Here is a 23,322-nt window from a genome sequence, read left to right on the forward strand (position 1 = left end):
AGAGCATGCACCACTCTGGCAAGACAGTCCACAGGCAGGTAGGGTCTCAGCCTGCGTACGAGATGGAGATGGTAGACAGATGCCCAGGACACAGAATTGAACTGTGCCTTCATGGACAGCTGTGAGTCCAAAATGACTCCCAGGCTGTGCACCCGGTCCTTCAGGGGCACAGTTACCTCATTCTGGACCAGGGAGTCTTCCACACACACACACCTCCTGTCCCCCAGAGACAGTACTTCTGTCTTGTCAGGATTCAACCTCCATCTGTTAGCTGCAATCCATCCTCCAACCGCCTCCAGACACTCACACAGCACTTGCAAAGAATGTGTGGTTTCTGAACACCTTCTCAGGGTTAATTTCCCAATGCTGCAGGGCATGTAAAAGAGGCGAGAGAGATGCTAGCGTATCGGGAAGGAGTGGGGTTTCCTAGTTCTTGTCTGGCCATGGGAGCACAGCCTATGGTCCCACATGGACAAACAAGTAAAAGAGATGACTTATACCTGTCAGGGTTAGGTAAGTTGAGGGTTATGTTGTCTGGGAAGGTAAGAAGGGCCCTTTGGAAAAACCAACCCTGACAGCAGCCCTGCAAAGTCACCCAAAAATCTGTCATGGTATAGCCCTAATCAAGAAGCTACATACCACATTCAGATGACATCCTACAATAAGAAGTGAAAGCAGCAAATAGAAGTAAATATGTTATTGAGAGATTGCAGGACCAAACAGAACCATTTTACCTTAGAATTACATTTAAGAAAGATACCAAGACACTCTTGGAATTTGAGCAGGGCCCCAAAACAGCAAAAACTAGCTTACCTCACCCAAATAACCAACCTTTAGAATCATAGCCCCGCCAGCAGGCTTTATCCAGTAATATATGGCCTATTGCTCTTTATCAGTCTACCCAAGAAGCATAATATTTAAGGTCTTAGCTGGTTGCTACAAGCTCAGAACTCATGGCTCTAAGAAGCCTCCCCTGGACTCCTATACCAATAATTTGGAGCTTTCACCGTGTAACTAAGCCAAGTGTTACTGCCTGTGTTTTCTGACTTATGTATGGAGAAACACATGAACCTCACCTTTGAAGAGTTTGTAAGTATGCCAGTTTTCACTGACCAGATGTGTGGTCCTTTTCAATGCTAAGGGGAGAGGGAGGTTTTGGAACTCATGGGGATATATTTTTAAGACCTAACAACCTATATTTCCACGTTTACTTTGCTGAATTTTGTGATTTGAAATCTCTGCTGGGGTTCTCTCACCAAAGAGTACTTGCCCCAAACATGGATCTTGGCATCCAGGGAATTCTCCCTTTTTATACTTAATTTTCCTTGCAACCTACACAAATCATCTGCCATAACTCAATCTCTTTCACAATTTTTCAGTTTTAGTATAGTTGTCAGTAAATTAATGAACAGATGTTCGGGGGGCAATTTTGGAGGTCACAGTGACCATTTCCACTCTTCAGATGAAGCTTTTCAGGACTGATAGCAGACTGGACCACTGTTCTTTTCTTCCTCCTTGTAGTTATTTTTGCATGCTCTTTTGTTGTCCCATAAACAGACAGAAACCACTTTTGATGAAATAACACAAGCATGTGCTGGTGTTTTTTCTGGTCATTTTGTTGTTCTTGATGTAGAGAGACGTAGTTATCATCACAGCTGTAATTATCAATCTCATCATGACTAAGTCTCTCATGAATAATGTCTCCATAGATTTCCAGACAATACCAGCCAGAGTCTAAACATGGGCATAAAACCCCTTCCTGCCATTCTAAGCAAGGGAGAGGGAAGAGGGAGAGGGAGGATTTTTCTTTTCTCTTTGTTGAGGTGTAAAATAGGATTTTAATCTGTGAATTGGTAGGGAAGTGCTGTTCCTGACAAGGCAGAATATTGTACTGAGCGTGGTTCTGAAGCTAAGGTTTATTTTCCAGATGGTAATGAGGGTGTCGGATGAGAAAGAATATTTGCCTCAGTATGTTGCTGTTTGTTGTGCCCCTTCTCTTTCATCTGCCACATATGGTTTGCAAACATACACATTGCACCATCCATGATCTGTCCAGAATTCCACATGAATACTACCAACCTGGTGATCTTATTATTGGCGGACTTGCTTCTCACCTCCTTACTGCTTCTGACAAAGAAGTCTTCACAGAAAGGCTAACGACCAGTCAGCTTCTTAATACCTTGTAAATACTTCATGTATCAAGTAATCAGATGTCACAAAAACATCCCCCAGCTCTGACCAGGCTTACTCAGAAACAAGTTCCACTGATTTTAGAGGGATTTCCTTCCAAGCAGAGGGGTCGGGGAGGGGGGGAACTATCTCAGAGCTGAAGAGTTGGCTTGGAATGAGGGAAAAGGAGATCTGAATGTGTCGTCAGTGAGATGAGAGAGTCTTTCTTTCATTCATGTGTTCTCTCCTCCCCACATCCCACCAAATTTCTTCCAAGAAGAGTTTCACAAGAGGAGCCACAACTTAAACTTACGTAGTTTAAGATGGAAAGCCCTTCTCTGTTCTGAATATTGAACTTCATCTCTAAAAGTTTGGGGTGAAGGGCCTTAAAATCTCACCTCTCCTTTGAGGTGAAATTCTCATTCAGATGTTCTCATCCAAGTCAGGCTAGTCTTATATGACCCTCCCAGTTTAAAATGTGTCACAGGTTTGAATATGATGAGAACTACGCCATTAAGCCTGGCTACCTGCTTCTCTGCATTTCAATACAGCTTTTTTGTGGGATCAGATCAGTACCTGTAAATAAATAATTTGTATATGCCTAAGCCCAAAGGGCAGCCTGTACACTTTATTTTTATCATGTTAGATCTTCGAAGGAAGGGGGGTATATTATTATTATTAGTAGTAGTAGTATTATTATTATTATTATTATTAATCAGCTTCGTGGTTTCAAAATATTTTATGGCTTCTGTTGATGTCTCTGTATGACTGTCAATGTGTATAGCCTTCTGCTGTCACTATGGTGCAGGCTTGTTCTATGGCAGAGGACTGGTGACAGAGGAAGAGAGGGAATTTCATTTATAGAGAGGGCTGGATCAGGTCCATTCATTCCAATTGGCCTGGGCAACAACAGACGGTTTTGATCAGCCAAGAAATGGCAGTTAAGCGTCTATAACATGAGGTACCACTGTATTAATAAAAGTGAGCTACAAGTATAAAAGTGGAATACAATGTATTCCTTCAGGGGAAACGCCTTTGCATATATAATAGGACACAATTTCAACTAAAATGCTGAAGCCTCCCCCCCCCCCTTTTTTTAATTGCATAGCATATATTTTAAAAAATATAGCATGAAATTCTCATTGCAGTGTTGTGCCAAAGAACTACCAGCATATTCTGGCCTTGATATTTGCTGTCAAGGAGATCAATGAGAACCCCAAGATCTTACCAAATATCACCTTAGGATTCCACATCTATGACAGTTACTTCAATGAAAGGATGACCTACCGGGCTGCTCTGAACCTTCCCTCCACATTTATACCCAACTACAAGTGCAACACCCAGAAACAGCTGGTGGCAGTTATTGGGGGACTGGACTTTGATACCTCCCTCCAAATGGCAGACATATTGAGCATCTACAAGTTTCCCCAGGTAAGATACTGCCTTGGACTCTTCAGACTCAATCACCATGATCTTTTCTATCCAAAAACGTTTTGTAGAACTGTGACTAAAAGAGGAGGGTGGTCCTGCTCTTCACAAAATGTATTTCCTATGGGCTTTGCAATTAAAGATGTCTGCTATAGGTGGACAGTCCTATTTCTCCTTCTTAAGCAGATTTCCCTTTTCTCTCTGCTCTAGGTCTGAGGAGTGCCTCCCCTGACTCCTCTAACTAGTCTGGTGTCCCAAGTGCAGTAGATGATGCGGTCCTATTGGTATATTGAAGGAGGATTCAATGGCAGGACCAGTTGGTTTCTATCTCAGGCAGCAGAATGTATTAGGTGTGACCTGGCCTCATCCAATAAACCAAGAAGTGTGGGTGGTGTAGGAGAAGGTGGCCCTCTAGATATATGAGGTTCAGACAAATTAGAGGTTTCAAAGGTCAATACTAGGATTTTCAATAGGTGACTTTCTCTTTATGTTTGGAAATGGTCCTGTTTCCTGGGCCAGTTATAAACAAAGATCAGTAGCTTTGCTTTCCAGAGTACAGAGCTTCTACTGAGGCATGCAGAGAATGGTCTGGATTGGCCAACAAACATTGAACTTTGGTTCATGTGTTGGCAGAAAGGTCCCCTCTTTCACCGGAGGTGAAGGAGGCAAGACCTACACAAGACTGGCAACAGCAGCTTACTACTCTAGGGCCTTTACACCCTCATGCATTAACTAGATCTAAACATGCTAGTTATATAAGGCTGCAACTTATCCATAGTTGGGGCTCAGGAAACACCACCCTCAACCCAGCCCTGCTTTCTGCCCTCCTGACTGAGAAGGTATTGTGTTTGTGGGAGACAGCTCATATCACTTCGCTTCCTTACTCCAACTCCTCAAAAAACACACCTCCACATTCCATTCTGCAAATTGACATTTCTTCCAACTTTGCCTATGACTTACTGGCTGGAGACTGAAGCTGCTCTTTTGCAAATCTGGAAGCCTGCCTGTCTGGAGGCAGCTGTGCACACATTCTGGTATTTGTGTGTGATTCTGTGCGTCTGTGGTACAATAGAGGTTTGGAAAGGAAGGGATGGTGGGACATCATAAAATGAAGAGGTGAAATGTTGTGATGAAACAAAGGGGATGAAATGGAGGAGTAAAATTAGGGAGAGGGACAGCAGCAGCTCAGGAAAGCAAGGAGAATGACCTGGAGACAGAAGATGAGGAGAAAGGAGAGCAAAGCAGGGCAACACTCCATGGAGGCCAAATCGGCCACCCTCCCAACTTTCTGGAGTCTCCTTCCTGAGGCAACTGGCTCATCTTGTCTCCATGGGAGGCAGGCCTTGAATACACATACAGTCCTTCTTCTGCATTTATGAATTATGTCTCTTTATTCCCTTTAGCTCACTTATGGTTCCTTTGCTCCAGAAGATCCTGGTCAAAGCCAATCTACTTCCTTCTATAGGATGGTGCCCAATGAAGCCCATCAGTACACTGGGATTGTTGAGTTACTTCTGCACTTTGGTTGGACGTGGGTTGGGCTGCTCGCTGTGGATAATGACAGTGGAGAGAGATTTATTCAGACACTGAGACCTCTGCTCTCCCAGAAAGGCATTTGCTTGGCCTTCTTAGAGACAACGCTGAAAACCACATATTTGGCAGAGCTTTATGTCATGTATTCCCATGTTATTATGCGAATCTATCATGTTATTATGGAAAGTGAAGCCAAGGCTGTTGTTTTCTATGGAGGAATAACGTCCATGGTTCGCTTGCGAATAATGCTAGTGCTAGGTGAAATGGAAAATATTAATAAAACATCTGTGGGCAAGGTGTGGATTCTGACAGCACAGGTGGATTTCACAGCATTGACCTATCAAATGAGCATGGATATGCAAGTCTTCCATGGTTCCCTCTCCTTTGCAGTTCATTCAAATGTGGTACAAGGATTCAAAGCCTTTCTTCAGGTACAAAATCCTTTTGAGGCAAATGGAAATGGCTTTGTCAAGCAGTTCTGGGCACAGGTATTTCTCTGTTTATTTCCAAACTCCAATACAGAGGAGCAGGCCAGTGGAACCTGCACTGGCAAGGAGAAGCTGGAAAATCTCCCTTCGTCTGGCTTTGAGATGAGCATAACAAGCCACAGCTATAGCATCTATAATGCTGTTTATGCCACAGCACATGCTCTACATGCCATGTTCTTGTCAAGGACCAAACACAGGGCAGCAGTGGAAGGAAAGATGCAGAAGCTTCAGAAAGTGCAGCCTTGGCAGGTAATGCCTATTATAACATACAAGCTATTTGACATGGGCAGTGAAGTGATCTCTTTCAGCTTTTGCCTTCTGGAAGAAGGTACAGGGTTATAAAGACTAGGACTAGCCTCCTGAGAAACAGTTTTTATTCGATTGTGATTTTGGTTTTAAACACAGTGTAAGGTGGTCTCCATGGGAGTCTATTTTTTTATTTATTTATTTATTTATTTATTTATTTATTTGGGGTTTTTTATAATAATATTTATTAGTTTTCCAACAAATTAAACACAACACCACCAAAAACAAAAAAAGAAAAAACATACAGTAATACAATACAATACAAAAAGAAAAAAGAAAAGAAAAGAAAAAAAAGCTAACATACAAACTAACAACACTAACATACAACTAACTAAACAAAACAAAAACCATTTCAATATCTTATCTTTCTTTCATTAATTTCCACGACCTCCTCACACCTCCCTTTTTGTATTCCACTTCTGTTACTTGTTTCAGCAATTCCTTTCCATCTTCCTCTGTTTTCTATCCTATTATTGTCTTAACACATTCTAACCTTATTTTTCCCTTTAATGCTCTAATAATCTATTTATACTTAATTCCTTATAACATTTCTACTAAAGCCATATAACTTCATTCCAACATTTTTCTAACATTCATTAATTTTACAGTATTTCTGTAAATAGTCTTTAAACTTTTTCCAATCTTCTTCCACCGACTCTTCTCCCTGGTCTCGGATTCTGCCAGTCATTTCCGCCAGTTCCATGTAGTCCATCAACTTCATCTGCCATTCTTCCCTGGTGGGTAAATCTTGTGTCTTCCAATATTTCGCGATGAGTATTCTTGCTGCTGTTGTTGCATACATTAAAAAAGTTCTATCCTTCTTTGACAGCAATTGGCCGACCATGCCCAGGAGAAAGGCCTCTGGTTTCTTAAGGAAGGTATATTTAAATACCTTTTTCATTTCATTATAAATCATCTCCCAGAATGCCTTAATCCTTGGGCATGTCCACCAAAGGTGAAAGAATGTGCCTTCAGTCTTATTACATTTCCAACATTTATTATCGGGCAAATGGTAGATTTTTTGAAGCTTAACTGGTGTCATGTACCACCTATAAATCATTTTCATTAAATTTTCTCTTAAGGCATTACATGCCGTAAATTTCATACCTGTGGTCCATTACCGTTCCCAGTCAGCCATCATTATGTTATGTCCAACATCTTGTGCCCATTTAATCATAGCTGATTTCACTGTTTCTTCCTGAGGGTTCCATTTCAATAGCAAGTTATACATTCTTGACAAATTCTTAGTTTTTGGATCTTTTTCCACCTGGAACCCAACTTTTTTGTCCAATTTGTATGCCTCCATTATTTGATAGTAATGGAGCCAATCTCGCACTTTGTTTTTCAATTTTTCAAAGCTCTGCAATTTTGTTCTCTCTCCATCTTGTTCCAGAATTTCCCAATATTTCGGCCATTTGGCCTCCATATTGAGTTTTTTCTGTGCCTTCGCTTCCATTGGTGACAACCATCTTGGGGTTTTATCTTCTAACAAATCCTTATATCTTATCCATACATTAAACAATGCTTTTCTAACAATATGATTTTTAAACGCTTTGTGTGCTTTTACCTTATCGTACCACAAATATGCATGCCATCCTAATACATTGTTAAAACCTTCTAAATCCAACACATCAGTATTTTCAGGAAGCAGCCATTCTCTCAGCCAACAAAATGCAGCTGATTCATAATAAAGTTTAAGGTCTGGTAGGGCAAATCCACCTCTTTCTTTAGCATCCGTTAATATCTTAAATTTTATTCGAGGCTTTTTGCCCTGCCAAACAAATCTAGAAATATCCTTCTGCCACTTCTTGAAACAATCCATCTTATCCAAAATTTGCAATGTTTGGAACAAAAATAACATCCTTGGCAGCACATTCATTTTTATCACAGCAATTCGGCCTAACAATGATAACTTCAAATTTGTCCAAACTTCTAAATCCTTTTTCACTTCAGTCCAACATTTTTCATAATTATCCTTGAAAAAGTTCACATTTTTAGCAGTCATGTTAACCCCTAGGTATTTCACTTTTTTAACCAATGTTAGTCCTGTCTTCTCCTGAAACTTCTCTCTCTCACACATAGTTAATTTTTTCTCTAGAACCTTGGTTTTCATCTTATTCAACTTGAAACCTGCAACCTGTCCAAATTCTTGAATCAGTTCCAATACCCTTTTAGTACTAGGTTCTGGCTCCTGTAAAGTCAATACTAAATCATCAGCAAATGCTTTTAATTTATACTGTTTAGCTCCCACCTGAATACCTTTGACCTCTTGGTCCTTTCTAATCATATTTAGCAAAACCTCTAGGACTGATATAAAAAGCAATGGAGAAATTGGGCAACCTTGTCGTGTCCCTTTTTCAATCTTAAACTCTTCTGTCATCACATTATTCACAATTAATTTTGCCTTTTGTTCTGAATAACAAAACGGGGCAAATTCCTCCTGATCAGAGGAATTCTGCCATTATCCAGAGGCACCTCCCCGGAAGTCGTCTATTGTATTTATCTATGGGGTATCAGAGTTTTTAGAGAGCTAACCAGGCTGGGATAGCTGGGATAGCAGGCTTGTTGGTTTCTCAATGTCTGATGTAGATTTTAAGTTTCATTGTTCTGTATGGGACAATGACAATAAAGATTATCGTATCGTATCGAAATGTAGAAGACTACACTGAAAATTTTCAAGTACTGACTGTAAACTAGGATCCTCCGCTTAACGTATGCAGATAAACTGCTCCTCCAGCTGTTAAGCAGTTGCTGCGAATCCTGCACTGTGTTGCTTCTTTGTTGTTGTTGTTTTAATTAATTTTTATTAACAGGCCAATCAAATCACATTAATTCCAAATCACATTAGTTCCAAATTATACAAAGTATGGGGGTACCCATACTTTGAGCTCCGAAAGGGATCCAAACATCACTCTTGTTGCTGCTTTAATTACACAGTTCTGTCCAGTTCTGTCCAGATAGTCTCTTTGTTATTTTCCTCATCTTCTTGTTGTTATCATATATTCCTTTCTTTGTGATCTCTGATAACCTTCACAAGCGGGTTGAAAACAAACATATCCTGTGTGGATTTTACACTCTCCAAGAGCCATATCACATAAAGGACAGACGCCATTTCCACACCTCCACAAAGAACATTCCCACAGTCTGTCCATTGATTTCCACAGGCTTGCCAATCTGTATCTCAGGGGGCCCTGCCAGGTCAAATTCACATTCCAATGACCATGGTCCTCCTCCCCCTCGTCCTCCTGTGGGCAGGCCTGTCTTAACGAATCTCCATTTGTAACTGCGTCATAAAGCTTTCTTTCCATCCGATGTTCCCACCAGTCCTCTCTTTGATCAGTAATTCATTCCCACACGGTTCTTAATCTCCTGCTTGTGATTAGTAATTTGCAATGATTCTTTCTCTCTGGGGGGGAGGCTTATTGGGTACTCACATAAGACCAAAAAAAAGAAAAGTTTTTCCTCCCCCCCTTTCTGTTTCGCTCCGACATACCAATCTTTTAATGATGAGTCTTCACTTGATTTATTGTCCAACCCGTCGCTCCACATCACAGAGATCCCATTAATCACCAGTCTTTACTCCCAATCTTCACTTGAAGTATGTGCATTTGCTTCTATTCCAATTAAATATTTCAAGCTGATGCAAACCAGTGCGTGATTCAGAGACAGCGTCTGGGAGAGCCGACTCCACCCGAGGGCTTTGTGCCTAGTGCCCTCAGCCCCTTCTTTCGAATCCGGGGGTCAATTATGGACACAGCAGGAAAGGCAGTACCCCCCCATTCCCTTCGGGGGTAAGGGAGACTGCATACTACCATAACAGCCTCTTAATTACCTCGTGTGGGTCGGAGAGATGTTATTGTCGGCCATCTTCCAATGCGCCCCCTGGTGGCCCCTCTGTGCTGCTTCTTTGTTAGTAGGTATCTATGTTTGTAGAGAAACTGTGAGTGAAGCAGGATCTGACCTTGCTCTGTCCTGCTCCTTTACAAGCAGTTTCTCTGCACACAAGTTGAGGGGAGGATACAAGCCTACCATGAGAGGAGAAGGTGAGAGCAGCTCAGAGAATTCACATGTAGGCTGAGTTTCCCCAAACCAAAAGGCTTTGTTGCCCATTTCCTCCCAAAGTGAAGGGAAGTGACATAGACGAAGCCTGATAGGACAGCTTGCTCCATGGCATTAACCCCTTTCATGCGTTGATTAGATGCATGATGGTTATATGAGGCCGGTTACCCTACAATTCTCTTCCATGGGGTGGGAGATATCCAAGGGGTGGGAACTGAAATCCATGGATTTTTTCCTCATTTCTTCTTGGTCGGGAGTGCATTAGGATTTTCCCTATAGGAAAGAAAGGAAATCATTGGCTCTCTCTGTGAATGCTCGCCTTATCAACCATTTCCAATGAGTGGATTCTGCTTGCATAGTAGTACCTGCCAGTATTGAATGTTGGAGGCATCCTGAGTGTCAGTAACGAGAGACATGTGCTTTACTTCATAGTTCCTATTTTTCTTTCAATGCAGCTCCATCCCTTCCTTAGGAGTGTCTCCTTTAACAACTCTGCTGGAGAAACAGTATCTTTCAGTGAGAGCAGGGAAGTAGAAGCTGGCTTTGATATTACCAACATAGTCACTTTTCCAAATAACTCCTTCATGAGAGTCAAGGTCGGAAGACTGGGTGGGGAGGCTGTCCCAGGCCAGCTGATTTCCATTGATGACAACAGAATGGTGTGGCACCAGAGCTTTCACCAGGTGAGGCATAATTCCTACATCCATGAGAGATAGGAAAAGAGAATATCTTTAACATTATATTCCAACAGATCACACTCCATTTGAGATATTTGTTCACCATATGGTCAGGTTGAGTACACTTTTTTTAAAGCATGAATAGAAAAATGAGTAGTTTGGCTCTGAGTTTGGAATAAGTATTTTAGTGCCTTTCTATTTCTAGTTGGGGGTGGGTTGAAATACTACTAATTTCTGTGTGCTAAAATGTTTATGTGTTTATTTAAATGGGCAGGTCTCACCCCTTTCGCTATGTAACTCAAATTGCCCTCCTGGTTCCAGGAAGGAAAAGAAGGAGGGGGAGCCATTCTGCTGCTATGATTGTGCTCCATGTCCTCAAGGCAAGATTTCATCACAGAAAGGTAGGGGACACAATATATACATGGTACTTTTCAAATGTATAAAGGAGGCTTCTGTGGCATTTCTATTTTAACCTTAAGAGTTCCACACAGGTAGCATTTGTAGCTGCTATCCAGAACATCTCAAATCTGAATATCTTATTTTCTCTCCAGATATGGATGACTGTGTTGGGTGCCCGGAAGATCACTATCCACACAGGAACCAATCGCAATGCTTTCCAAAGACCATCAGCTTCCTGTCTTTTAAAGAGCCTCTGGGGATGAGCTTGGCATTGTTGGCTCTTTCTCTCTCTCTCCTCACAGTGGTGGTCCTAGTCATCTTCATTAAACATCAGGACACACCACTTGTCAGAGCAAACAATCGGGACCTCACCTACACTCTCCTCACTTTCCTCCTGCTCTGCTTCCTCTGCCCATTGATCTTCCTCAGCCCTCCAGAAAGAGCGAGCTGCCTGCTCCGACAAATGGCTTTTGGCCTTGTTTTCACAGTGACCGTTTCTTGTGTTCTGGCCAAAACGATCACAGTGGTTCTGGCCTTTGTGGCCACCAAACCAGGATCCCGAATGAGGAAGTGGGTGGGGAAAAGACTGGCAAGCTCCATTGTGATTTCTTGTTCCCTTATCCAAGTGGGCATTTGTGCTGTGTGGTTAGGAACCTCTCCCCCATTCCCTGATTCTGACATGCAGTCTGTGATGAGGGAAATCATTCTAGGCTGCAACGAAGGGTCAGTTGCCCTGTTTTACTGTGTCCTGGGCTACATGGGCTTTTTGGCCATTGTCAGCTTTGTTGTGGCCTTTTTTGCCAGGAAACTGCCTGACAGCTTTAATGAGGCCAAATTCATCACCTTCAGCATGTTGTTGTTTTGTAGTGTTTGGATCTCGTTTGTTCCAGTGTACCTGAGCACCAAGGGGAAATACATGGTGGCTGTGGAGATCTTCTCCATCTTGGCCTCCAGTGCTGGGATATTGGGCTCCATCTTTGCTCCCAAATGCTACATCATTGTGTTAAGGCCTGATTTGAACTGCAAGGAGAAGTTAATAAAGAAGAAATAAGAAATTAACCTAACATCTCTGTTTTTTGTTCTATCAGAATATGGGCAAATTAATCTCTCTTTTTCTGCATCGTATAACCATGTTGTATTTTATCTGTTACAATTCCTATGTGATTCTCCAGTAAGTAAGGTTTCAGTGGAACTGCTACCGTCAGGATTAATCAGTAGCATTGATTTCAGTAGTTACAGACAATATTTGCTACACAATTTCTGGATTTTTTTATTATTTCTTTACTTTTCAATTTCTATACCATTTTATATTTTTAATAAAAATCTGAAAGTGGTGTACAGCATATCAAAACATATAAAACAATAATGCAATAGCTGGGTGATGTTCCTCCGGCCTCATTGTTCTTACTTGTAACAATGGTGGTATTGCTAAAGGGCTTTGGTTCAGAAGATGGGACTGGTTGGTTCTGAATGAATATTTTGAAGAAAAACCGTTTTGAACATGAGTGCAATAAAAATCCTTTTAATTAGAAAATACAATATTATCACACATTCTTTCAAAAATGGTGGAACAAGAAATTTGATAAATAAAAAGACCATTTTATTCCATGACCCACTATGAATACTGAATACATCTGGGCAATTGTAAAGTTAATTCTCTCTTACATCTTGATATCTCAAATACGTTAACCATTCATTTTGTATTTGCTCATCGTTTTTTCTTTATTACATCTATATACCACCCCTCCAAATAGTTCTTTGTTTCACATATTCACATTTTTTGGGGCAGTCTATATTTTTCCATATCTGAGGTGTTTTTCTATTAGGAGCACAAATAGCTGCTTCTGCTTATAATAATAATATTATAATAATTTATTTTTTATACCCCACTCATCTGGCTGTTTTCCCCCAGCCACTCCAGGCAGCTTCCAGCACAATATTAAAATACAATGATTCATCAAATATTAAAAGCTTCTCTAAACAGGGCTGCCTTCAGATGTCTTCTAAAAGTCTGATAGTTATTTATATTTTTGACATCTGATGGGAGGGCGTTCTACAGGGCGGGCACCACTACCAAGAAGGCCCTCTGCCTGCTTCCCTGTAACCTCACTTTTTGCAGTGAGGGAACCACCAGAAGGCCCTTGGCGCTGTACCTCAGTGTCTAGGCTGAACAATGGGGATGGAGACACTCCTTCATGTATACTGGGCTGAGGCCATTTAGGGCTTTAAAGGTCAGCACCAACACTTTGAATTGTGCCCAGAAAATTAGTGGGAGCCAATGTAGGTCTTTCAGGATGAGTGTTATGTGGTCTTGGCGGCCTCTCCCAGTCACCAGTCTAACTGCCGCATTCTGAATTAGTTGTAGTTTCCGGGTCACTTTCAAAGATAGCCCTACACAGAGCCCATTGCAGTAGTCCAAGTAGGAGATAACCAGAGTATGCACCACTCTGGCAAGACAGTCCAAGGACAGATAGGGTCTCAGCCTGTGTACCAGATGGAGCTGGTAGACAGCTGCCCAGGACACAGAATTGACCTGCGCCTCCATGGACAGCTGTGAGTCCAAAATGACTCCCAGGTTGCACACCTGGTCCTTCAGGGGCACAGTTACCTCATTCTGGATCAGGGAGTCCTCCACACCAGCCCACCCCCTGTCCCCCAGAAACAGTACTTCTGTCTTGTCAGGATTCAACCTCCATCTGTTAGCTGCAATCCATCCTCCAACTGCCTCCAGACACTCACACAGCACTTGCAAAGAATGTGTGGTTTCTGAACACCTTCTCAGGGTTAATTTCCCAATGCTGCAGGACATGTAAAGGAGACGAGAGAGATGCTTAGCATATCAGGAAGGAGTGGGGTTTTCTAGTTCTAGTTTAACCATGGGGGCCCAGCCTATGGTCCTCCATGGGAAGACAAGTAAAAGAGATGGGTTATACCTGTCAGAGTTAGGTAAGTTGAGGGCTATGTTGTCTGGAAAGATGAGCTGGGCCCTTTGGGAGAATCAGCCCTGACAGCAGCCCTACATACCACATTCAGATGAAATCCTACAATAAGAAGTGAAAGCAGCAAATAGAAGCAAATATGTTATTGAGAGATTGCAGCACCAAACAGAACCATTTTACCTTAAAATTACATTTAAGGAAGATACCAAGACACTCTTGGAATTTGAGCAGAGCCCCAAAACAGCAAAAACTAGCTTACCTCACCCTAATTACCAACCTTTAGAATCATAGGCCCCACCAGCAGGCTTTATTCAAATATACATGGCCTATTGCCCTCTATCAGTCTACCCAAGAAGTGCAATACTTAAGGTCTTAGCTGGTTGCTACAAGCTCAGAACTCAAGGCTCTAAGAAGCCTCTCTTGGACTCCTATACCAATAGCTTGGAACTTTCACCACTATAACTAAGCCAAGTGTTACTGCCTGTGTTTTCTGACTGATGTATGAAGAAACACATGAACCTGACCTTTGAAGAGTTTGTAAGTAAACCAGTTTTTTACTGACCAGATGTGTGGTCCTGTTCAACAGTAAGGGGAGAGGGAAGTTCTGGAACTCATGGGGGTATATTTTTAAGATCTAACAACCTATATTTCCACATTTTACTTTGCTGAATATTTTGTGATTGAAAATATCTGCTGGGGTTCTCTCACCAAAGAGTACTTGCCCCAAACCTGGATCTTGGCATCCAGGGAATTCTCCTTTTTTATACTTAATTTTCCTTGCTACCAACACAAATCATCTGTCATAACTCAATCCCTTTCACAATTTTTCAGTCTTAGTATAATTGTCAGTATATTAAAGAACAGATGTTCAGGGGGGAATTTTTGGAGATCAGACTGATTATTTCCACTGTTCAGATGAAGCTTTTCAGCACTGATAGCAGACTGGGCCACTGTTCTGTTCTTTTCTTCCTCCTTGTAGTTATTTTTGCATGCTCTTTTGTTGTCCCATAAACAGACAGAAACCACTTTTGATGAAATAACAGAAGCATGTGCTGGTGTTTTTTCTGGTCATTTTGTTGTTTTTGATGTAGAGAGACGTAGTTATCATCACAGCTGTAATTATCAATCTCGCCATGACTAAGTCTCTCTTGAATAATGTCTCAATAGATTTCCAGAAAATACCAGCCAGAGTCTGGGCATAAAACCCCTTCCTGCCATTCTAAACAAGGGAGAGGGGAGAGAAAGAGGGGGGATTTTTGCTTTTGTCTTTTATGAAGTGTAAAATAGGATTTAATCTGTGAATTGGTAGGGAAGTGCTGTTCCTGTCAAGGCAGAATATTGTACTGAGGGTGGTTCTGAAGCTAAGGTGCTTTTTCCAGATGGAAATGAGGGTGTCGGATGAGAAAGAATATTTGCTTCAGTATGTTACTGCTTGTTGTGCCCATTCTCTTTCATCTGCCTCATATGGTGTGCAAACATACACATTGCACCATCCATGATCTGTCCAGAATTCCACATGAATACTACCAACCTGGTGATCTTATTCTTGGCGGACTTGTTTCTCACCTCTTTACCTCTTTTGATAAAGTAGACTTCAAAGAAAGGCTAACCACTCATCAACTTCTTAATACCTTGTAAATACTTCATGTATCAAGTAATCAGGTGATACAGAAACATTCCCCAGCACTAACCAGGCTTACAGAGAAGCATGTTCCACTGATTTTAGAGGGATTTCCTTCCAGGCAGAGTGGTCGGGTGGGGGGGGGGGAGAAACCATTTCAGAGCTTTGGAGTTGGCTTGGAGGGAGGGAAATGGAGATCTGAATGTATCGACAGTGAGATGAGAGAGTCTTTCTTTTATTCATGTGTTCTCTCCTCCCCACATCCCACCAAATTTCTTCCAAGAAGGGTTTCACAAGAGGAGCCACAACTTAAACTTACCTACTTTAAGATGGAAAGCCCTTCTCTGTTCTGAATATTGAACTTCATCTCTAAAAGTTTGGGGTGAAGGGTCTTAAAAGCTCACCTCTCCTTTGAGGTGAAATTCTCATTCCGATGTTCTCATCCAAGTCAGGCTAGTCTTATATGACCCTCCCAGTTTAAAATGTGTCACAGGTTTGAATATGATGAGAACTACGCCATTAAGCCTGGCTACCTGGTTCTCTGCATTTTGATGCAGCTTTTTTGTTGGATCAGCTCAGTACCTGTAAATAAATGATTTCTATATGTCTAAGCCCAAAGGGCAGTCTGTACACTTTATTTTTATCATGTTAGATCTTCGGATGAAGGGGGTATATTATTATTATTATTATTATTATTATTATTATTATTATTATTAATCAGCTTCATGGTTTCAAAATATTTTAAGGCTTCTGTTGATGTCTCTGTGTGACTGTCAATGTCTGTCGCCTTGTGCTGTCACTTTGGTGCAGGCTTGTTCGATGACAGAGGACTGGTGACAGGGGAAGAGAGGGAATTTCATTTATAGACAGGGCTGGATCAGGTCCATTTATTCCAATTGGCCCGGGCAACAACAGACTAATTGGCTGAAGGTTCTGATCAGCCAAGAAATGGCAGATAACTGTCAGTTGGGGCAGTTGGGAAATGGCAGTTAACTGTAAGGAGGGAGGTGTGAGGGGAAAACCAAGGAAAGCTGAGGTGAAAGTGGACAGCTGAGGCTTAAATATTAAGCTATATTTTGTGTTGAAGGTCAGAACAAGTGAGCTGGTGTCTACTTTAAGGTAGGAAGCTGCTCAGTTCTTAGAAATCAGTTCACATTTAAATATGAACCTACCAAAATTTGCTTGCTCTTAAAAAGGTATCTAAACCAAAACAGAGCCTTCATTTGAAATTTACATTTCTCCAGATTTTGCAGTGCAATCTTCTAGCCAAGTCATGTATGCAAAAATGCCTATACGGATGTAAAGTTTCCGTAAAAATGCATATACAGTGGTACCTTGGGTTAAGAACTTAATTCGTTCTGGAAATCCGTTCTTAACCTGAAACTGTTTGTAACCTGAGCTACCACTTTAGCTTATGGGGCCTTCTGCTGCCACTGTGCCGCTGCCACACAATTTCTGTTCTCATCCTGAAGCAAAGTTCTTAATCCGAGGTACTATTTCTGGGTTAGCGGAGACTGTAAACTGAAGCGTCTGTAACCTGAGGCGTCTGTAGCCTGAGGTACCACTGAATTAATAAAAGTGAGCTACAAGTATAAAAGTGGGATGTATTCCTTCAGGGGAAACTCCTTTGCATTTATAATAGGACACAATTTCAACTAAAATGCTGAAGAATTGTCAAGCCTCCCCCCCCCTTTTAAATTGCATAGCATTTCAAAAATATAGCATGAAATTCTCATTTCAGTGTTGTGCCAAAGAACTACCAGCATATTCTGGCCTTGATATTTGCTGTCAAGGAGATCAACGAGAACCCCAAGATCTTACCAAATATCACCTTAGGATTCCACATCTATGAAAGTTACTTCAATGAAAGGATGACCTACCGGGCTGCTCTGAACCTTCCCTCCACATTTATACCGAACTACAAGTGCGACACCCAGAAACACCTGGTGGCAGTTATTGGGGGACTGGACTTTGATACCTCCCTCTACATGGCAGACATATTGAGCATCTACAAGATTCCCCAGGTAAGATACTGCCTTGGACTTTTCACACTCAATCACCCTGATCTTTTCTATCCAAAAACGTTTGTAGAGTTGTGACTAAAAGAGGAGGGTGGTCCTGCTCTTCAGAAAATGTATTTCCTGTTTGCTTTGCAAATTAAATAACCTGTGTAGCACAAAACAAATAGTAGTGAGCCATCAGCAGCCTTTTAACATGTCTGCTCTAGATCAACAGCCTTCTTTCACCTTCTTAAGCACACTTGCCTTTTCTCTCTGCTCTAGGTCTGAGCAGTGCCTCCCCTGACTCCTCTAACTAGTCTGGTATCCCAAGTGCAGTGGATGATATGGTCCTATTGGTATATTGAAGGAGGATTCAATGGCAGGACCAGTTGGTTTCTGTCTCAGGCAGCAGAATGTATTCGGTGTGACCTGGCCTCACCCAATAAACCAAGAAGTGTGGCCCTCTAGATATACGAGGTTCAGACAATTTAGAGCTTTTAAAGGTCAATACTAGGATTTTCAATAGGTGACTTCTTTCTTTTTATGTTTGGAAATGTCCTGTACAGAGCTTCTACTGAGGCATGCAGAGAATGGTCTGGATTGGCCAACAAACGTTGCACTTTGGCTCATGTGTTGGCAGAAAGGTCCCCTCTTTCACCGGAGGTGAAGGATGCATGACCTACACAAGATTGGCAACAGCAGCTTACTACTCTAGGGCCTTTACACACTCATGCATTAACTAGAGCTAAACATGCTAGTTATATAAGGCTGTAACTTATTGGGGCTCGGGAAACACCACCCCCACCCCAGTCCTGCTTTCTGCCCTCCTGACTGAGAAGGTACTGTGCTTATGGGAGACAGCTCATCTCACCTCGCTTCCTTACTCCAACTCCTCAAAAAAACAAAAACAAAAAAAACCCTCCACATTACATTCTGCAAATAGACATTTCTTCCAACTTTGCCTATGGCTTACTGGCTGAAGACTGAAGCTGCTCTTTTGCAGATCTGGAAGCCTGCCTGTCAGGAGGCAGCTGTGCACACGTTCTGGCATTTGTGTGTGATTCTGTGCGTTTGTAGTACAAAAGAAGTTTGGGAAGGAATGGAAGGTGGGACGTCATAAAATGAGGAAATGAAATGTTGTGATGAAACAAAGGGGATGAAATGGAGAAGGAAAATTAGGGAGAGGGACAGCAGCAGGGCAGGAAAGCAAGGAGGATGAACTGGAGACAAAAGATGAGAAAAAAGGAGAGCAAAGCAGGGCAGCACTCCCTGGAGGCCAAATCGGCCACCCTCCCAACTTTCTGGAGTCTCCTTCCTGAGGCAACTGGCTCATCTTGTCTCCATGGCAGGCAGGCCCTGAATACACATACAATCCTTCTTCAACATTTATGAATTATGCCTCTTTATTCCTTTTAGCTCACTTATGGTTCCTTTGCTCCAGAAGATCCTGGTCAAAGCCAATCTACTTCCTTCTATAGGATGGTGCCCAATGAAGCCCATCAGTACACTGGGATTGTTGAGTTACTTCTGCACTTTGGTTGGACGTGGGTTGGGCTGCTCGCTGTGGATAATGACAGTGGAGAGAGATTTATTCAGACACTGAAACCTCTGCTCTCCCAGAAAGGCATTTGCTTGGCCTTCTCAGAGACAACCCTGAAAACCACATATTTGGCAGAGTTTTATGATTTGCAGTCTGACTTAATCCAAATCTATCATGTTATTATGGAAAGTGAAGCCAAGGTTGTTGTTTTCTATGGAGGAACAACGCCCATGATTCGCTTGCGAATAATGTTAGTGCTAGGTGAAATGGAAAATATTAACAAAACATCTGTGGGCAAGGTGTGGATTATGACAGCACAGGTGGATTTCACAGCATTGACCTATCAAATGAGCATGGATATGCAAGTCTTCCAGGGTTCCCTCTCCTTTGCAGTTTATTCAAATGTGGTACAAGGATTCAACACCTTTCTTCAGGTACAAAATCCTTTTGAGGCAAATGGAAATGGCTTTGTCAAGCAGTTCTGGGCACAGGTATTCCTCTGTTTATTTCCAAACTCCAATACAGAGGAGCAGGACAGTGGAACCTGCACTGGCGAGGAGAAGCTGGAAAATCTCCCTTCATCTGGCTTTGAGATGAGCATAACAAGCCACAGCTATAGCATCTATAATGCTGTTTATGCCACAGCACATGCTCTACATGCCATGTTCTTGCCCGGGACCAAATACAGGGCAGCAGTGGAAGGAGGGATGCAGAAGCTTCAGAAACTGCACCCTTGGCAGGTAATGCCTATTATAACATACAAGTTATTTGACATGGGCAGTGAAATGTAGAAGAGTACCCTGAAAATTTTCAAGTACTGACAGTAGACTAGGATCCTTAACGTTGCTCCTCCAGTTGTTAAGCAGTAGGTGTGAATCCTGCACTGTGCTGCTTCTTTGTTTTTGTTTTTTTAAATAATTTTTATTAAGTTTTCCATTTAACAATCCAATCATATCACATTCATTATTCCGAATTATACCAATACATATCATAAAGTCCAAATATTTTGCCAAATTATAAATTTTTGTTGGGCATTCCCATGCTTCGAGTTCAGTAAGGGTCCAGTCATCTCATATTGCTGCTGCTTTTAGTGTTCACCAGTCCCATCTTTTGATCTTCTTGTTGTTATCCTGTTTCTTCTTAATAGCCTCTGAGTTGTTTCCACAGGCGAGTTAAAGTAAGCATTATTATGCTTCTGTGTGAGCTTTGTAAGGCTCTCCCTTTTTTAAAAGCTGGGAAGTCTTTTGTTTGCAATAAATCTTCACACGCTGATCCAAAAGTCCTGCTCGGGCAGCAGGCGCCATCTTTCTCAGTTCCGATGAAATAGAATCTAAGGGTCTGCTCATTAATTTTCCAAGACAAGTTGTGCCATAAATCAGTCTTTCCAGGGAAGATTTGCCATCGAATTTAGAATACAAACATGATAACAGAGCAATGGCTCGCCTCCTCCTCTGACTATTAATCTTGCAACATAGTCTCGTAATGGCGGATCCCGATTAAAAACTGCGTCACAAGAGGGCCTTTTATTTTCTTTCCAAATCTTTCACAAAACAAAGGCTTTAGTTGATATTCACATGTAGGCTGAGTTTCCCCACAGCCAAAAGGCTTTGTTGCCCATTTCCTCCCAAAGTGAAGGGAAGTGACATAGACGAAGCCTGATAGGACAGCTTACTCCATGGCATTAACCCCCTTCATACGTTGATTAAATGTCTGCATGATGGTTATATGAGGCTGGTTACCCTACAATTCTCTTCCATGGGATGTGACATATCCAGGCAGTGGGAACTGGTCTGGAATGCATTAGGATTTTCCCTATAGGAGAGAAAGGAAATCTTTGGCTATCTATGGGAATGCTCGCCTTACGAACCAATTCCAATGAGTGGTTTCTGTTTGCATAGCAGTCCCTGCCAGTACTGAACGTTGGAGTCATCCTGAGTGTCAGTAAGGAGAGACATGTGCTTTACTTCATAGTTCCTATTTTTCTTTCAATGCAGCTCCATCCCTTCCTTAGGAGTGTCTCCTTTAACAACTCTGCTGGAGAAACAGTATCTTTCAGTGAGAGCAGGGAAGTAGAAGCTGGCTTTGATATTACCAACATAGTCACTTTTCCAAATAACTCCTTCATGAGAGTCAAGGTTGGAAGACTGGGAGGGGAGGCTGTCCCAGGCCAGCTGATTTCCATTGATGACAACAGAATGGTGTGGCACCAAAGCTTTCACCAGGTGAGGCATAATTCCATGAGAGATATCCATAATATCTTTAACATTATATTCCAACAGATCACACTCCATTTGAGATATTTGTTCCCCAGATTTGTCAGGTTGAGTACACTTTTTTTAAAGCATGAATAGAAAAATGAGTAGTTTGGCTCTGAGTTTGGAATAAGTATTTTAGTATCTTCCTATTTCTAGTTGGGGGTGGGGGGAAATAATACTAATTTCTCTGTGCTAAAATGTTTGTGTGTTTATTTAAATGGGCAGGTTTCACCCCTTTCGCTATGTAACTCAAATTGCCCTCCTGGTTCCAGGAAGGAAAAGAAGGAGGGAGAGCCATTCTGCTGCTATGATTGTGCTCCATGTCCTCAAGGCAAGATTTCACCCCAGAAAGGTAGGGGACACAATATATACATGGTACGTTTCAAATGTATGAAGGAGACACCTGTGGTATTTCTATTTTAACCTTAGGAGTTCCACACTGGTAGCATTTGTGGTTGCTATCCAGAACACCTGAAATCTGAATATCTTATTTTCTCTCCAGATATGGATGACTGTGTTGGGTGCCCCGAAGATCACTATCCACACAGAGACCATTCGCAATGCATTCCAAAGACCATCAGCTTCCTGTCATTTAAAGAGCCTCTGGGGATGAGTTTAGCATTGTTTGCTCTTTCTCTCTTTCTCCTCACAATATTAGTCCTTGCCATCTTCATTAAACATCAGGACACACCCATTGTCAGAGCAAACAATCGGGACCTCACCTACACTCTCCTCACTTCCCTCCTGCTCTGCTTCCTCTGCCCTTTGATCTTCCTCAGCCCTCCAGAAAGAGTGAGCTGCCTGCTCCGACAAATGGCTTTTGGCCTTGTTTTCACAGTGACTGTTTTTTGTGTTCTGGCCAAAACGATCACAGTGGTTCTGGCCTTTGTGGCCACCAAACCAGGATCCCGAATGAGGAAGTGGGTGGGGAAAAGACTGGCAAGCTCCATTGTGATTTCTTGTTCCCTTATCCAAGCTGGCATTTGTGCTGTGTGGTTGGGAACCTCTCCCCCATTTCCTGATTCTGACATGCAGTCTGTGATGAGGGAAATCATTCTAGGCTGCAACGAAGGGTCAGTTGCCCTGTTTTACTGTGTCCTGGGCTACATGGGCTTTTTGGCCATTGTCAGCTTTGTTGTGGCCTTTTTTGCCAGGAAACTGCCTGACAGCTTCAATGAGGCCAAATTCATCACCTTCAGCATGTTGTTGTTTTGTAGTGTTTGGATCTCCTTTCTTCCAGTATACCTGAGCACCAAGGGGAAATACATGGTGGCTGTGGAGATCTTCTCCATCTTGGCCTCCAGTGCTGGCTTACTGGGCTCCATCTTTGCCCCCAAATGCTACATCATTGTGTTGAGACCGGAGCTGAACAGCAAGGAGAAGTTAATAAAGAAGAAATAACAAATTAGCCTAACATCTCTGTTTTTTGTTCTATCAGAATATCGGCAAATTAATCTCTCTTTTTCTACATTGTATAACCATGCTGTATTTTATCTGTTACAATTCCTATGAGCAATTCCTTTAAAAATCCTCTGTGGTCTTTCTGAAATAGGGGTCCACAACCCTTTTCAACATTTGGAAAACTAAGAAACTGTCATGGGTACTGCAAAGTATGAAGGCCTGACTAGAACATCAGATGGTTGTTAATTATACACTGAAAAGGAGAAAACAATATATTGGGAGGCTTAGAAAGCTTCTCCTTATTCTTTTCTATGTGATTCTCCAGTAAGTAAGGTTTCAGTGGAACTGCTACTATCCTGATTAATCAGTACCATTGATTTCCGTAGTTACAGGCAATATTTGCTACACAATTTCTGGTGTTTTTAAAAAAAAATATTTATTTACTTTTCAATTTCTCTACCGCTTTATATTTTTAATAAAAATCTCAAAGCTGTGTACAGCATATTA

The 23,322-nt window shown here is 41.9% G+C and overlaps 3 protein-coding genes across 6 annotated transcripts in view; all 3 read left to right on the forward strand.

The window, feature by feature from the left end:
• LOC310661755 (vomeronasal type-2 receptor 26-like) overlaps positions 1–23,322 on the forward strand; it is a 55,065-nt gene that overhangs the window by 8,560 nt on the left and 23,183 nt on the right. The window contains exons 1-2 of one of the 3 annotated variants that reach the window (XM_083408145.1): positions 10,539–10,666; positions 10,982–11,061. In XM_083408145.1, coding sequence (XP_083264271.1) covers positions 11,030–11,061 — 32 coding nt within the window. In that variant the 5' untranslated portion in view covers positions 10,539–10,666; positions 10,982–11,029. Of the gene's footprint in view, positions 1–10,538; positions 10,667–10,981; positions 11,062–16,560; positions 16,739–18,180; positions 19,900–23,322 lie in introns of those variants that run through there. The other 2 variants (XM_083408144.1, XM_083408150.1) reach the window with 2 other exon arrangements.
• Positions 1,688–10,928, forward strand: LOC310661773 (vomeronasal type-2 receptor 26-like). 2 transcript variants are annotated; one of them, XM_083408197.1, is made up of 4 exons: positions 1,700–1,968; positions 3,318–3,600; positions 5,001–5,867; positions 10,439–10,928. In XM_083408197.1, the coding sequence occupies exons 1-4, from the start codon at positions 1,928–1,930 to the stop codon at positions 10,697–10,699; spliced, it is 1,452 nt and encodes a 483-aa protein (XP_083264323.1). In that variant the 5' UTR covers positions 1,700–1,927; the 3' UTR covers positions 10,700–10,928. The 2 variants fall into 2 exon arrangements, with proteins under 2 accessions (XP_083264324.1, XP_083264323.1); XM_083408198.1 differs by lacking the exons at positions 5,001–5,867; positions 10,439–10,928 and adding an exon at positions 3,808–4,806 and having other exon boundaries at positions 1,688–1,968.
• Positions 20,126–22,822, forward strand: LOC310661779 (vomeronasal type-2 receptor 26-like). The gene is made up of 3 exons (XM_083408216.1): positions 20,126–21,381; positions 21,640–21,766; positions 21,917–22,822. The coding sequence occupies exons 1-3, from the start codon at positions 21,148–21,150 to the stop codon at positions 22,813–22,815; spliced, it is 1,260 nt and encodes a 419-aa protein (XP_083264342.1). The 5' UTR covers positions 20,126–21,147; the 3' UTR covers positions 22,816–22,822.

Source organism: Podarcis tiliguerta (genome assembly GCF_965153285.1).
Source record: "Podarcis tiliguerta genome assembly, chromosome: 13".
Classification (NCBI taxonomy): Eukaryota; Metazoa; Chordata; class Lepidosauria; order Squamata; family Lacertidae; genus Podarcis; species Podarcis tiliguerta.

Excerpts from the sequence above, each read along its gene's own strand:
- LOC310661773 (XM_083408197.1), top strand. The coding sequence starts at position 1,928 with ATGGTAATGAGGGTGTCGGATGAGAAAGAATATTTGCCTCA. Across the intron at positions 3,601-5,000 it reads GCATCTACAAGTTTCCCCAG|CTCACTTATGGTTCCTTTGC; the intron begins GTAAGATACTGC and ends TATTCCCTTTAG. Across the intron at positions 5,868-10,438 it reads AGAAAGTGCAGCCTTGGCAG|CTCCATCCCTTCCTTAGGAG; the intron begins GTAATGCCTATT and ends CTTTCAATGCAG.
- LOC310661779 (XM_083408216.1), top strand. The coding sequence starts at position 21,148 with ATGCAGCTCCATCCCTTCCTTAGGAGTGTCTCCTTTAACAACTCTGCT. Across the intron at positions 21,382-21,639 it reads GGCACCAAAGCTTTCACCAG|GTTTCACCCCTTTCGCTATG; the intron begins GTGAGGCATAAT and ends TTAAATGGGCAG. Across the intron at positions 21,767-21,916 it reads CAAGATTTCACCCCAGAAAG|ATATGGATGACTGTGTTGGG; the intron begins GTAGGGGACACA and ends TTTTCTCTCCAG.